Source organism: Eptatretus burgeri, chromosome 16, assembly GCF_056783735.1.
Source record: "Eptatretus burgeri isolate ZD-2024b chromosome 16, Ebu_testis_v1, whole genome shotgun sequence".
Classification (NCBI taxonomy): domain Eukaryota; kingdom Metazoa; phylum Chordata; class Myxini; order Myxiniformes; family Myxinidae; genus Eptatretus; species Eptatretus burgeri.
In genome coordinates, this window is record NC_140976.1 from 37,147,838 (window position 1) to 37,164,463 (window position 16,626).

General features: G+C 43.8%; 1 protein-coding gene across 7 annotated transcripts in view; it reads right to left on the reverse strand.

The window, feature by feature from the left end:
- Window positions 1-16,626, reverse strand: part of LOC147010865 (teneurin-3-like) — a 307,484-nt gene that overhangs the window by 70,735 nt on the left and 220,123 nt on the right. For all 7 annotated transcript variants that reach the window (XM_085860654.1, XM_085860652.1, XM_085860653.1 and 4 more), the window contains 2 exons: window positions 15,672-15,904; window positions 6,764-6,918 (listed from right to left, as the gene is read on the reverse strand). In XM_085860654.1, the coding sequence (XP_085716780.1) occupies window positions 6,764-6,918; window positions 15,672-15,904 (388 nt within the window). The remainder of the gene's footprint in view (window positions 1-6,763; window positions 6,919-15,671; window positions 15,905-16,626) is intronic.

Here is a 16,626-nt window from a genome sequence, read left to right on the forward strand (position 1 = left end):
TGTCACTCCCAACGAGAATCGCAGCATCTTTAACTCTGCCACCTCCAGCTCCGCTTCCTGTCTTTTTGTTAGTGCCACCGCCTCCAAACCATACAACATTGCTGGTCTCACTACCGTCTTATATACTTTCCCCTTCACTCTTGCAGCTAACCTTCTGTCACAAATCACTCCTGCAACTCTTCTCCAACCACTCCATCCTGCCTGCACTCTCTTTTTCACTTCTCTCCCACACTCTCTCAGTTACTTTGGACAGTTGATCCCAAGTATTTAAACCCATCAACCTTCCCCACCTCAACTCCTTGCAACCGCACCATAGCACCACCCTCCCTCTCATTTACGCACATGTACTCCGTCTTACTCCGACTGACTATCATTCCCCTTCTCTCCAGCATTCAGAGTTCCAACTCTCACCTGCACACTTCTACCCTTCCCCCTCTCCCACTGCCTCCAGACTCGCCTTCCCTGTCTCCTTCTCCTCCTTCGCCCAGCAGTAGCACAATTTCCACCGGTACCCTGCTGACCACCAGTACCAGTGGTATATATACATACATATATCTATATATACATATATATATATATGGGATTATTAATATCCTCCGAGCTGGACAAACGCTGCGATAATACCATCACAATGGCATCATGACGGTAAAGCCGGAATAACTTCTCGCAATGAAAGAATGTCAACATCAAATGCTGTCACCAAACAGATGGAAAGTGAAGCTTCCAACCAGTTTCACCCACATTGAGGCTCATCAGGGCAACACATTAGTGACAGAAAAAATCTAAACTGATATATACATAAACAGTATATATGAAAAGAAAGATACATAGGGACTGAGAAAAACGATTCCCTTGTTTCACAAAGGATTGAAACAAGCTCAAATGAGCTAAGATCCTCGTCTTCTTTTCCATTAGCGATTATATTTTGACGTCATAACTTTTTTTCTCGGAGGAATTTTCAAAATCTGAGATCGTTACTGTCTGCGCAGGGTGTTTTTACATATATACGCCAAGTTTCAGGAAGTTTTGATGAAAACTGTAGGCGGTGAAACAAACAAGCTCGAATGAGCTAAGACCCTCGTCCTCTTAATGATGACGTCATAAAAACGAATATGACATCATTGTGATGTATCAGGTTTGCGATAAATTATCTGTGCTCATGCCCAGCTTGATTCCCGCAAACAAAATTCAAACGGCTTGCCTAGTTTCGGAGATAATGGTATAGGTGATTTCCATTAGCGGTGATATTATGACGTCAACTTCTTTCTCTCGGTAGAATTTCCAAAATACGAGATGGTTACTGCCTGCGTGTGGGCTTTCTGCATATACATGGCAAGTTTCACGAAGATCTGATGAAAACTCTGGGTTGTGAAACAAAAAATGTCAAAAAATAGGAATGACGTCATAAAAATTGATATGAGGTCATAGTGATGTATCATGTGTGCGGTAATTCATCTCTGCTAATGCCCTGTTCGATTCCCGCAAACAGGATTCAAAAAGCTTGCCTAGTTTCAGACATAATTTTTTTGGCGATTTCCATTTGCGGAGATATTTTGACGTCATAACTTTTTTTTCTCGGAGGAATTTCCAAAATCGGAGATTGTTACTGTCTACGCAGGGTATTTTTACATATATATGCCAAGGTTCAGGAAGTTTCGATGAAAACTGTAGGCTGTAAAACAAATGAAACAAAAAATGACAAAAAATAGGAATGACGTCATAAAATTGATATGACGTCATAATGGTGTATCATATGTGCGATAATTCATCTCTGCTAATGCCCTGTTCGATTCCCGCAAACAGAATTCAAAAAGCTTGCCTAGTTTCGGAGATAATTTTTTTCGGTGATTTCCATTAGCGGAGATATTTTGACGTCATAACTTTTTTTTTCTAGGAGGAATTTTCAAAATCGGAGATGGTTACTGTCTGCGCAGGGTATTTTTACATATATATGCCAAGTTTCAGGAAGTTTCGGTGAAAACTGTAGGCGGTGAAACAAAAAAGTCCACAAGAACAACAACGTGAGTCAGACTTAAAGATCCTCCAAGAGGATCTGAAAATAGCATCTCTCAGTATGCAGAACTTGAAGTAGTTTCTCAAACAATAACAATTGATGGAAAATACAAATCCATGGGGACCATACACTATGCAGAGCTTTGATGCTGCCAAAGTAGTCTCCTGGGCAATTGGGCACAATTATGGACAGATCATTAATCCAACAAAGGACACTCGAATAGCTCAATCATCCCAGCAAGCTGGTACTCATTTTGCCAACCTCAGTCGGATGACAGGCTGAGTCAACCCCACCTGGTATTATTTCAACAGCCAAGCAGGATTTGAACTCGACCCGAGGATCCCAAGCCCACCAGCCCGAACCATGAAGCCAACACCAGGCATAACTGTAAAGCACAAATACAACTCGGCATTGAAAAGGAAAAAGCTGCACTGATCAACACAAAACCTTTTACCATGAAATGAACGAATTGTTCAATTTCCTTTTCTTTTTACGCCACTTTAGTGCATCACACGAAGCGCAAAGTGGGGTTAAGCAATTGGTTCACTCTTTCTGACAGACGCCAGTCGATGATCGAGGAACTACTTAATTTCAATTGAATTTTACATTTTGAACACTGTAGAAAAGGAATCGGAACATGAATCGGAAGACGACAATGCAGTTTAGCAGTACTTTGCCTGAATTTGGCACATTGTATATAGAATCTTGTCCCTAGTGTGCAGACACACTTGTAGTGTAGCAATTACTTCAGTCTGTCAAATTGAAAACCATTACAAAGAAGAAACTTACTGTTTTTTGGAGGATGTCATAAAGGACAAACAACAGGCACGAAAAACTAAATATATTGAATAAGGTGATGGAAAGACGGTTCATAAATGGCGGTAAACTTCAAATTCAATGCGTTTGCTTTTTTTTCTGCAGCCATTAAAAATATTATTTTATTTCAATGTTATTTTAAATCCAGGATCACTGCTCACCTACACTCATTCGTTCCTCCCTTTTCCCCTACTTGTGGAACAAACTTCCACATTCTTTTCAATCTCGTTCTTCCCTCCAGGTCGTCAAAGCAGCTGTTCACCACCATCTCAGATCATGTCCAATCCAAAGCTTTGATCTTTTGTACTCTCGTTAACCCCCCTCCCCACCCCAATCCCTCCTCCTTCCAAATTTCCAGTTTTCCCTCCTGGGTGTTTCTTTCTGTAAATCCAACTTGTCCACCCCATGTATCCTCCCCTACCACCCATTACTTCCCAGATCCATTGTTTGTCTGTCTCCCTCTGTCTTGGCCTTCAACTCTGCTGTTGGTGTTTCCCCCTCTCTCTCAACTGTTCCTTTTGTCCTGTTGCATCCTGATCCATTCAGTGTACCAGTACTAGCTCTTCAATGAGCCTCAACTATGTTTTCAAAATATATACATATGGTATGTTGAATTATATTGTTGAACACTGCAGAACACAAATCACCTTGTTTGCACTTCCACAAACTTTCAGTTTCGTAGTAGGTGGACAAAATTATACGCTGCCTCTCCCAATCAAATTTGTCGTGTGCTCTGAGGACGGAGTAACAGCGAGATTCAGAAGAAAAAAAAATGGCAGAACCGAGCGACGCAACCACAGAGCTAACTTTGTTTGTTTGGTGAATCTTTTTCTCAAAGATCATTGCAAAATCATCAGTTTCTCCAAGAAGAATTGGCAGAAGGTTCAGCTCTGATCTGTACCGGTTGACCCATCGGCTTCGTATGGTTGCCATCGAGCCTGTTATTCAAAGTTCACGAACAAAGCCAATACAGATCGTGCTCAGGATCAAAGCAAGAGGTGAAAAGGCCCTTCCTATGCCCTTCTTCTCAAGACTGTGTGGAGTAAGGTGTTCTATTAACTCTCATAGTTTCATCATTTTCTTGGCTTGGGTATTTTATGTGAAGGCAGCTCATTTGGAGTGGTGGTACCGCTCAGTTTGTAACAACATCGCCATTGAGGAGTCTTTTCTGGGTTTGATGGCAAATTGGAAACAAATAACTAAAAATTGTCATTCCGATTCAATGGCCACAGGGTGAGCTGTATTTTGGAGCATGCTGTCCATCAGATGAGAACATAAATCTGACTGAATTCAGATTGTATGCATTAAATATCCTCCAGGGTCTCTTCAAAATAGGAGGCAAATGTGTTCGTTCCACAACCCTGTGGGGATTCCCTTCCTGTAAATGTTGAATGAGACTGTCAAATGTTTTTGAAAAAATACTGATTAAGTTTATTGGACGTGGAGAAAGCAGGGGCATCATAAACGAGTGGCTCAGTGGTTGAGTAGGTGAAGCTTTCCCGCATTGTTCTTAATGATCTAGGTTCCATTCCCTTGGAAATAGCCTGGTGTTGGCTCGGTGGTTATGGTGGCGGCTTGGGATCCAAGGGTCCTGAGTTCAAGCCCCGTCGGCCACTGAATTAATACACCAGGGGGTTGACTCAGCCTGTCATCCTTCCGAGGTCGGTGAAATGAGTACCAGTTCCAGTGTGTGTACTGGTAGAGGGACACTGCATCAGCGACACAGTCGCGCTTCAAGAAATGATAGCTACCCCGGCAGCTAAGCTGCCATACGACCACCACCACCCTTGGAAATTTCTACACCAAGGTTTGGTTCTGAGCCACAGAAATCTGAGTCACCACCACCACCACAACCACCACCACCACCATGATGACCAAATGCTCTCCTCTGGTGTCTTAAGTTTCCTTGAATATATCTTAATGGTTCTATTTTGTCACGTCGTATTTTAGTTATTGTTCATTTCCGATATCATTCTGTGGTTTCCGACATTACAGATGACAAAAAGAAGAGGGTGAAGACAGATTTGAAAGAGCAAGGGTAACACATGTGGGAGATTTGAAACAAGCACTTGCACTTAAGCTCCATAACTTCATGAAAACTCATTTGGACATCTGAGAAAATACCACAGGAGTGGAGACATGGAGTGCTCGCACCAATCGTGGTGATAGAGGAATGCGAGCAAATTTTGCCATCCGGAGAAATCCTGGCAAAGTGCTCAGCCAAATGAAAATGTCTCTACTCATGCTTTGATGGAATTTTGCCCAAGATTACATGATTTATACAATCCATAGGCTCCAAGAAAAAGCAAAGAGCAAACTACACCTGTTCATGGCAAGTGTTGACTTAAAGCATCGAGCGCTGCTATTTCACATGGTCTATGGAAACTATTTCATAAGCATGGCTTTCCTCCAAAAGCCATAAACATCATCAGGAAAATGGCTGGCAACGTGAAACTGAAGGAGGACACTCCTGGTAAGTATAATTCAAAGAACATGATATGATAGAGACGTGTTGTGGCACAATTTTTTTTTAATCTATTCGTTCCTTCAGCCGAGGCACAGATGTGAGTGATGTTCAGGCTAGTTTCGTGATGAGATTCAAGATCAACTGGAATGGCACTCGATAGAGCATATACCTCTCTGCTGAGCTGACCAGTTTATTTTTTGGATCCCACTGATCGGCTGGATCTAGATCTGGACCTGAACAAAAATCTAATCCACTTGTTCTCGTCACCTCACCAACTCATGCACCTAGTTTAGTCATAACTCGTCCACAACGTTTTGAAATATCATGCTATACTGCATATCGATTTGCCCCCCCATCTCTCAATGGTGAAGAATCACTCAAAAAATTATCGGATCTGGATCCGGAATCGGATCTTCACCATAACTGAACCAATTCTTTCTTTTCACACACCCAAACTGTCCATCAAGTTTTGTCTGAATCCGTCCATAACTTTTTGAGATATCGTGCTATATATCATTTTGGACCCATCACCCAATGGTGAAGAATCACTTAAAACATTCTCGGATCAGGATCCGGATTCAGATCTTCACCAAAATGGATCAATTCTTCCTTGTTACACACCCAACATATCTACCAAGTTTCATCCGAATCCGTCCACAACTTTTTGAGATATCATGCTATATATCAGATACACTTTCATCTGACACCAAAGTCAACATTCTTCAATGATAAATAGCCGAGTTGTGTCAGACAGGCTTGCGACCCACATGATCCCCCCTTCAAGGGGGGTGGGGAAGCAGTGCAGGGGGATGAGAATCAGCACACATAACTAAATCTGCTCCGCAGACCCCAAACTAGTAGAAAATGCCCAAATATTGCTTTTCACAGAGAGTGTCGGACACTTTCATTTTTACCGACAGTTCAAACACCACTATGTATACAAAATAAGTGCAGAAGAGTTGGTTTTATTTTTTGGATCGGGATCACAGTTAAAGAGTAAAGAAGATGAGAGTTAGGACGATAGTAAGACAGGGGGCTTCCAATATATGACTGGAGTCATTTTTGAGACGACAACAATAGAGTGCTCAGGAAAAGGGGTGATGAGAAAGGGGGATGTCAATGACCATCATGGCTTGGATTCGTTTGTTTTTTTGCTTTCCTCGGCAAACAAGTCTCAACTTGCTTGGAATAACAGTTCCTTTTGGCTTAGCTGGATTAAGAGACCACCGGTCTTCAAATACCTCATTTTGGGGTTCCCTGGAGTGGTAGTTTAAACCAGGTTTGACTGCATATACAGTCATCTTATCCTACTTACCGTGAGGAGGGGGAGAGGGGGAGAGGGGGAAGGTGTGAGAGATTTACACATGAAATATGAAGCTACTGAGTTGATAAAAATACGAAGTGTCCAAGACCCACCCCCAACCCAGTCTAAATGTGCTCCCTTTCTGCATTTTGAACCATCATACCTGGCTGGCATCCATCGTGTCATGGCAGCTGAGTGGTCGAGAAGCCCCCAGTCGGTTGGAGCCCAGCAAGGTGGAGATTACCCCGTCGAGGGAAACCTGCCGCACGGCCTGTCCATCCACAAAGTACAAAACTCCACGTCCATCTACCGCCACTCCTGTGGCATGGGTTAGAAAAAAAGAAAAAGCAATTTCCGAGCCAGAGTCATGGATAATTTTTCATGTCAAGTTATTCGTCATTTCAATTATCGACTTCGGTTTCTTTTCAAGCGACTTGGGGCTTTCAAAATTGTCTATGGATGAGATACTCACAATAATCCAGAACACACCACAAAAAGCATAACAACGTGTATCTAATATATATAAAGCTCATTCGAACCACTCAGTGGCTGATTGAAGCTGATACACCAGGAAAAACAGAAATCGCAGACCCATCAGAAAGTGTCCGTAAATAAAAATAGAAACAGATGGACAAACAATGAAAAAAATTAATGCAGGTGAGCGACCCAAGACAATGAGAAAGTTCGTTATTGCTTACGATGTCTAAGCGTACCCCGCTCGTAAATATATACAGGTAGTGGACAAAAAAAATGGAAACACCTGGGTAAATGAGGGACACCAAGCAACAGCTTCCGCACAGGTGTGGCCCATAATATGTTAATGAAGCAAATAACATCCCAGCATGCTCAGGGTAATGTATAAAAATGCTGTACAGGCCTGGCTGCCAAAAATTATGCCAAACATGGTTGCAAGAGGAGACAGCCCTAATGCCCCTTGTGATGTAACCAAGTTTTACTGTAAAATGTATATTTATGCTCCACCCATATTTTGCCACATGCATATTTATGCTCTGCCCGCCCATGTGTTGCGTCATCTCTGCTGGGAGGGGTGTGGGGGTCCAGCTCTTCCCTGTCTGGTGGAACGGTGGTTGTGTTTTGTAAAAAGCACAGTTTTTACTGTCGCACTTGGAGTGTTTTAAAATAAAGTGAAAAGCGATTTAAACCTCTCATGCTGGGAAGCTGCCTGGAGCATTCTTTCTTCAATGAATCTGACGCGGAGGCCATTCCAGGATACCCCCATCCACAGAGCACATATGGTCGCCCAAGGTTTGATGAGCATGACTGATGTTAACTATATGTCATGGCCTTCACAGTCACTAGATATGAACCCAATTGAGCATTTATGCGATATTCGGGAACCAAATGAGCATTAATGGGATATCTGTGCCACGTCAGGTCAGATTAGATCTGTGACTTGCCACAGATACCATGTAAACCTGAACTAACCTATTTCATGGCCGGGTTGTCGGTGACTAAACCATCTTCGCCACCAAGTTTCTTGGTGAGGAGGGTGTATGATATGGACACCCAGCAGGATGAATAACAAAACCTGTCAAAGGCCGGAGGAGCTCCTTTGAGCCAAGGGCCATCAATATATATAACCCAACTGTGTCTGCGGACGTCCTCCTGCAGTTGGGTTACTCTTCATAAGGAGGTTGGTGGCAGGATTTGCACTCTGGCCACCGTAAAACACTTCATTCCGCAAAACATACCAAAAGCAAAAATAAATCTGAAAACCCACTCTGTGGGAGTACCTCCTGTGTAGCTGCCCTTCCCAGGGCAGCTCACGAGATGATGGGATTGGAGCAAAGCCTTCGGGACCCCAATCTTTGATGATAGGAGGGAAACCATGGGGTAACCTTCCAGGGTCAGGTTGTGGTGGTGTGTGTCGGGGTAATGCTGAGGTGTCATCCACCAGAGGGCGGTCTCCTTGGGTTAACCTGAGGCGGTCCCTTTGGGTGGGTGCCTGAAATGTCCTATCCCTAAGAAACAATGGTCACCTGTCTGTTATTATCTGAGCTCAAGCGTTTGGACATCGGTATTGCAGCACTCTCTGAGGTTCGGAGACTGGATTGCGGCGAGATCATGGTGGGTGGTTACACCTATGATTGGTCTGTTCGTTCTGATGGTTACCATGCCCAAAGAGTTGCTGTAGCTGTGTCCAATAAGCTGACTCCAATGATAATGGAGGTAACACTGGTCAACGAGTGTATTATGAGACTCAAGATTCGTCACTCCTTAGGTGTCATTTCCCTGGTCTCTGTTTATGCTCCGACTGTGGTGACTGATCTCACCTTGAAGGATGCATTCTATGCCACGCTGGAGGCTGTGGTTGATCAGTGCCCCAGGAGAGATACACTTCCAGTCTTGGGGAATTTCAATGCATCGATTGGAACTGATGGGGATGGTTATGAGACATGTGTTGGTCCCCACGGGTCTGGAACTGTGAACCAGAATAGCACTAAGTTCCTTGACTTTGCAAGAAGTTATGGACTTAGGGTGGCTGGTTCATGGTTTCAGCACCCATAGGTTCATCGCTGGACTTGGTATTTCAACGTTGGTGGTGTGGCAAAGGAGAATGACCATGTGCTCATTGACGGTCGCTGGAGGATAATCCAGAACTGCAGGGTCTACCGGAGTGCTCAGTTCCTCAAGACTGACCACAGGCTTGTTGTAACAACTCTGAAGTTGCAGCTTAAATCGAAGAGAATGGTACCATCCCAGCCTAGGCTGGATGTTGGCAAGCTCAAGGATGAGAGTGTAGCTGAGAAGTTTGCGAACAGGCTGAGTGGAGATTTGGGGGATCTGGGTGCTATGGGGGTCCTGAAGAGTTCTGGAGTGCCTTCAAGACCACCGTCCTTGATGTTGTCGGAGGATGTCTTTGAACTCACCGTAAAGCGAAGAAGAATTTTGTCTCACAAAGGACACTGGATACCATTGACCAGAGTCGCAGGGCCAGGCTGAATGGCAGAGCTGAGCTGTTCAGGGAGCTGAGGTGTAAAACTGTACGTGTGTAATGGGTGGAAAAGGAAGTCAATGTGCAAGGAATCTGTGAGGGAGACCTGTAATCAGGTAATTCTCATCCTGCTTACAGGGGAATTCGCGCGTTACGTTCATCCAAGCCCATCCCTCGGTGTACTGCAGTGAGAGCAGAGAGTGGGAGGCTCTTGACAGAAGAGTCCAAAGTGAAGGCCTGCTGGGATGGTTACTTTGAGTGGCTGTACCAGGCTGATCCACCAGCTGTCGAGTTGGATGTCAGGTGTGTTACTGTCCCTATTGCTGATTCTCCAATCAAATGTGGTCCACCTTTGCTTGTGGAAACAAAGACTGCGGTGAACCGCTTGAAATGGGGTGAACCTCCTGGGATCTGTGGCATCCATGCTGAACTTCTCAAGGCTGGTGGAAATGCTGCACTCATGTCGTTGCATGCAGTTCTGTGCTCTGCCTGGAATACAGGCATCATCCCAACTGATTTGAAGAGGGGCCTTGTTGTCCCTCTCTGGAAAGGGAAGGGTGATCACCAAGACTGCAACAACTACCGAGGGGTGACGCTGCTCTCAGTGCCAGGCAAGGTCTTTGCTCAGATAATTCTTGATAGGGTTCGTCACCATCTCCTTGAGCACCAGCGTCCAGAGCAGTCGGGCCTTACACCAAAGAGGTCAATGATTGACCGTATCCTTGCTCTTCGTGTCCTCACTGAACGCAGATGAGGGTTTCGGCAGGAGCTGCTTGCAGCCTATGTTGATCTCTGTAAAGCGTTTGATTCAGTGAATCGGGATGCCCTCTGGAGGATTCTTGGTCTTCGTGCGGTGCCACCAAAACTGATCAATATGATGTCTGAACTCTACTCTGGTACTGAGAGTGCTATGAAGTGTGGTGGTACCATCTCTGACTTATTTCTAGCTGTTACTGGAGTTCGTCAGGGGTGTGTACTGGCCCCCACACTTTTCAGCACTTGTATGGACTGGATTCTGGGGAGGATGTCGGAGAGATCAACTTGCGGTGCATCATTTGGGAGAGTCAAAATCTCTGACCTTGATTTCGTCGATGATGCAGTCATCTTTGCGGAGACTGGATATCCTTTTTGGGGCCCTCGAGGTGCTGAATGAGGAGTCGGAGCCGCTGGGATTACGGGTTTCTTGGGTCAAAACTAAGATCCTGGCTTTCAATGACATTTTGGATGTTGCTCTCTTGTCTGTACCTGTTTGTGGCAAGGAAGTTGAGGTCCTGGAGAGATTCACTTAACTTGGCAGTGATATTCATGTCTCTGCTGGCTGTGAGCCAGAGGTCAACAGATGTCTGGGTCGCGCCAGGGGAGTCATGGATTCACTGGAACATGGGATGTGGCACTGCCGGTATATGTGCGAGAGGATGAAAGTCCGAGTCTTCAGGTCCTTGCTGCTTCCAGTCTTGCTCTATGGATGTGAGATTTGTACTCTGACCAGGGATCTGAGATAGAGACTTAATTCCTTTGGTACCAGGTATCTTCGGAGAATCCTTGGCTATCACTGGTTGGACTTTGTGTCCAACGAGAGTTTGCTGAGAGAGACTCAAATGGGATTTGTTACCTGCATAGTCTGTGAGCGTCAGCTGTGACTGTATGGACATGCGGCTCATCAGATTCTCTCAGCGAGGGAGCCTCATGAGTGGAGGAGGCCAATGGGCTGACCACGTGTCTCGTGGTTGCAGCAGGTTGATCAACATTTCAAGGACATGGGGATGAGCCTGGTATCTGCCTGGGGGATGGCCAGACGGAGGCCCTTGGAGTACCGGCGGAAAATGGACGCAGCGACGTGCTGCTCCGGGGCATGCTCCCATTCCTGACCTGACCTGGAATGATGTCTGAGACAGCGTTTTCCACCTCCATCAAACAGGTGTGAGTTCATTGACTTTTTCATGGAATAATGGTGTCACATCCTTCCTGCAGAATTCCCAGCACTGGTGGACTCTATGGAATAGTGCATGCAGAATGTACTGGCCACACGTGGTAGCCCAATGCCCTATTAAGTTACTTTACATTGGTGTTTCCATTTTTTTGTCCACTTCCTGTATCTTACTACTTTGTTTCTGCTTCATCTATTTATGAATTCATCAACCACCCCAATTAGTCTCCCCTTCATGTGGGGTTCGCCAGGGAATTATTATAGCCCAAGTCTTTCGCCATCTGGCTGCCAGACGTGACATTTGAAAAATTAACACTTGTGTAAGCTTACAGAATAAAGCGTAAACTTGTCTTGGCATATTATGAATATCTTGTTCTTTTAACTTTTGAACATTCCTCCTCCATCATTATATGAGATAACTAACTTATGTAGATTACTTTTGCCCTGGTTATCTGCAGGCAACAACTAAAAAAAAATCGACAGTTCGCCTTCCCACAGCAGTCAGGGTAGGAATTTGTAATTTGCTCAGCGTGACGTTGATAACTTGCCTACTTTTTATGAAAAAACCTTTAGCACCTTAATGTGATCTTTAACCTTGACCAATGCCCAGTTCTGGCACAGGGGTCCTCCGGCTGAACATCCATCAGGGACCGTGCGCACATTGATGTCTTCGTCTGCATGTGAAACACCAGGATGAGAGTTGATAGCAAGGTCAGGATTTGAACCCAGGCTCGAGCATGTCGGGGTTAGTGTCCTGACAACCCTTCCCACCTCCCTTCCTCGAAAGTTGAAGGAAAAGTTGAATTTACCTATCTTCCAGAATTTCATTTTTTAAATAATTTTCAGACATTTGCACGTCTCTTTCAACATTCTGAAAAAAATTGCCATCGCATGGGGGGGTCAATGAACAACACATTAACTATTAGTCAATAACCATTAGTCAATAACCAACACTCCAACCAGCAATGGTGGAAAAACAGCAATCACTTCCTGAAACCAGCACGATGAGAGAAAACAACCATCATTCCAACCAGCATGAATGGAAACAACAACCAATACTCGAACCAGCATGAATGGAAACAACAACCATCACTCGAACCAGCAAGAGTGGAAACAACAACCATCACTCGAACCAGCAAGAGTGGAAACAACAACCATCACTCTAACCAGCAAGAGTGGAAACAACAACCATCACTCTAACCAGCAAGAGTGGAAACAACAACCATCACTCTAACCAGCAAGAGTGGAAACAACAACCATCACTCGAACCAGCAAGAGTGGAAACAACAACCATCACTCGAACCAGCAAGAGTGGAAACAACAACCATCACTCGAACCAGCAAGAGTGGAAACAACAACCATCACTCTAACCAGCAAGAGTGGAAACAACAACCATCACTCTAACCAGCATGAATGCAAACAACAACCATCACTCCAACCAGCAAGAGTGGAAACAACAACCATCATTCCAACCAGCATGAATGGAAACAACAACCATCACTCGAACCAGCATGAATGGAAACAACCATCATTCCAACCAGCAAGAGTGGAAACAACCATCATTCCAACCAGCTAGAGTGGAAACAACAGCCATCACTCGAACCAGCATGAATGGAAACAACAACCATCACTCGAACCAGCAAGAGTGGAAACAACAACCATCACTTGAACCAGCATGAGTGGAAACAAAAACCATCATTTACTCTAACCACATGAGTGGAAACAACAACCATCACTCGAACCAGCATGAGTGGAAACAACAACCATCATTTACTCTAACCACATGAGTGGAAACAACAACCATCATTTTATCCAACCAGCATGAATGGAAACAACAACCATCACTCGAACCAGCACAAGTGGAAACAACAACCATCACTCGAACCAGCATGAGTGGAAACAACAACCATCATTTACTCTAACCACATGAGTGAAAACAACAATCATCACCCACAACCATGGCTGCCAGACCATGTGACACACGACGGTCATTTCAAAAGAAAATCCTGTTCAAATTTCAAATAAATCGGATGAAAATTGAGGATTTTAGAAACTTGACAAAGTTGTTGACCTTTGGCCTATGTTGACCTTTTGACCTCAAAAACAACAGGGCTCTTGATTATGACGAACTCAACCATGTCATGAAGCTTCATGAAGATCGGTTTAAAATTGTGACCTGTAGGTGATAACATACAAACAAATAGACAAACAGACAGAATAACGCACGCAACCAACCAATATACTTGAAAAATCTTCGATTTTCACAAGTAACAAACAAACAGACGCAAATGCAAGAGTAATCTGGCGAGGGTAATGCAGGGTGAGGCATCAATATGTGTTCCATCCTCCAGATGAACGTTAAACTGGAGGACCTTTCTGCCAGAACTGGTCATTCACAAAGAATAAGGTGATTTATCTTTGGCACCTTGAAAAAATCTACAAATTTCCACCTGAACTGTGGGTCGAAAGTCGTCTGGTCTTCTCAAGTACTCCACAACACCAAGTTACACTGCTTGCTATCTCAGTGTGGTTGCTCTGCGGGAAGGAGCTCCTTCACAATAAACAAATTCACTCTCAACGGTGTCACATTTGTCACATTTGTCACATATGAACAGCACTCTTCATCTCCAAAAGGGCAACCATTGTTATTCCTCTTATTGAGTGACAATATATCTCATCTCATGATACCATCCAAGCGATATATTATGTGACACAATGACAACAAGCCCAGAGACACAGTCAAGTATACTTAACCACCCAGTATTATAGACTTTCCCCAGCCACGGGTACTTATCTACTCTTGCTTTTTCGATGTAATTATTTCTTTTCGGACTGGTAAACTGTTCCCACTTCCATCACTTTTTTGGAAGATGATTCAGCAAGCTACCTACAAGTTAAAAAACAAAACAAAAAAAACAATGGCCCAATCACTTCCTACTCTCTTTTCCTTCAACTCTAATGTGTGCACTTATCAGGTGGGTCATAAGATGGGACATCAAGAATCATTACCAAGTCAGATTAACCCATCAGATGGAATATTATGAACCCAAAATGTGACGACGTCAAAGACTGTGCTTCTTCCACTGTCGTTGGTGCATTCTTGTCCTCCAATGCCTCCAAATTCGCAGATCTGAGATTTTTGCAAAGCGCTTCAAGGTTGGTCTCGAGTGCATATTCCAACAAAGGTGTCCATGAACAGTTTGAACACACAGCTTATCCAAAATATCTGATAGGTTATCCCTAATCTTTGTACCTCGAAGTGATAACTTGTTGCTGAAGTTATGGGAAGAGGGAATGAATCATAACACCAAAGGTTTTGAGTTGGAGGGATGGAAACGTGTTCAAGTAAAATGCAAAGTGCTGGCGATTAATATTTTCATTTAAACAACACCGTGACAGAAGAGTGGCTTATTCTCCATCTCTATCGAGTGCAGCCTGTGGCTGCTGGTTGCATCATTGGTTGGGACACGGCTATGCCGCTGATGCAGTGTCCCCCTTACCAGTACACTGGTACTCATTTTGCCAACCTCGGAAGGATGACAGGCTGACTCAACCTCCTGATGTATTTTAATTCAGCGGCCAATGGGGCTTGAACTCAAGACCCTAGGATCCCAAGCCACCACCCTAACCACTAAGCCAACACCAGGCTTAGTGGCTTATTGCAAGGTTGACAAATACAAGGTTGATAGCTCAGAGTCCCAAAGCAAACGAAAGGTGTGCTCGGGTTCCAAAATATTGAGCCTTATATTCCTGAGTGCTGTTGGAACGACTCACAATGTAAGGGCCCCAAAGGGATCAGTTTCAGCTTTTCCCGACCACCGGCTTCCTGGAAATTTCAAATTGCTAACTCATAAATGCTCCTATCAGTATCCATTTGGGGTGAAGTTAATGTGTGTCTTTTCAAAAACGTAACAGCCATGCTATTTATCCAAGAAAAACGAGCAACCCAAAAGCATCATCTGCATACAGATAAAATAGATAGGACAAAACATCAAGGGTGTCAATATTTGAACCACAGTAGGAGCATCATTGTGAGAATTAATTATTATCCTTCCTGAGTGCTGGTGGAACGACAAATTATATTTTGACATTTCTAGTGTTATTGATCTTCACCTCATCTAAGGTATTTACTTTTTAAAACATGTGATACCAAACATATAGCACCAAGTAACAGAAATTATTTCTCACCACGTGGCCCAACAAGGCGAGCAGCATGAGCTTGTCCACCATCACCGCAACGTGTCTCGTCCACGGGCAGACATTGCTCGCCGGTGCCAACTGCCACATGAGCCTCTCTAACTTTTTGATCAACCCAGCTAGGCGCTGGTACTCTGAGAACCCGGTAGTGACCAATGTCAGAGACGTACAAGTCCCCAGAGCTGGGATCCACAGCCAAGTAGTATCGATGAGATGGGGTTGTGCTGCAGAAAACATGCAAAAAGGGGTCAAAGTAAATAAAATCTATATTAGAACGATCTTATGGGTCCACTAAATGAAAACTATAACAGGACGATCTTTGGGGTCCAGTGCACAAAATCTAAAATAAGGTAACCTTTGTGGTCCACTAAATCAAATGTATATCAAGATGACCTGAGGGGGTCCAGTAAATTAAATCGAAATTGATACAACCTGAGGGGTCTAATAAATAAACTCGACATTAAGTTGACCTTGGGGTCCAGAAAATGAATCGGTCCAATAAATCACAGCTATATTAAGACCACCTTTGTGGTCATGGTAAATTAAATATATAATAACACCACCTTAATCGTCCAGTGAATCTAATCAATATCAAGATGACATTTGGGGTCCAGTAAGTTAAATCTAGATCAAGACAACCTTAGGGGTCGAGTACATCAAGTCTACATTAAGACGAATCCAATGGAAGACCAACTACCGAATTCGAGTCAACTTAGGTGTTCAATGCATATAATGTATTTTAAACCAATTTTAGTGGTCCAGTAAATTAAATCTATATTACGACAACCTGAGGGATCAGGAAAATCAAATCTAAAATAACTTACGAGTCCAATAAATCAAATCTATAAGGCTATCTTAGTGATCCAGTGAATGAAATCGATATGAAGATGTCCTTGGGTCAATGAAATCAAATATTATGACCTTAGGGGTCAGTAAATACTAGAAT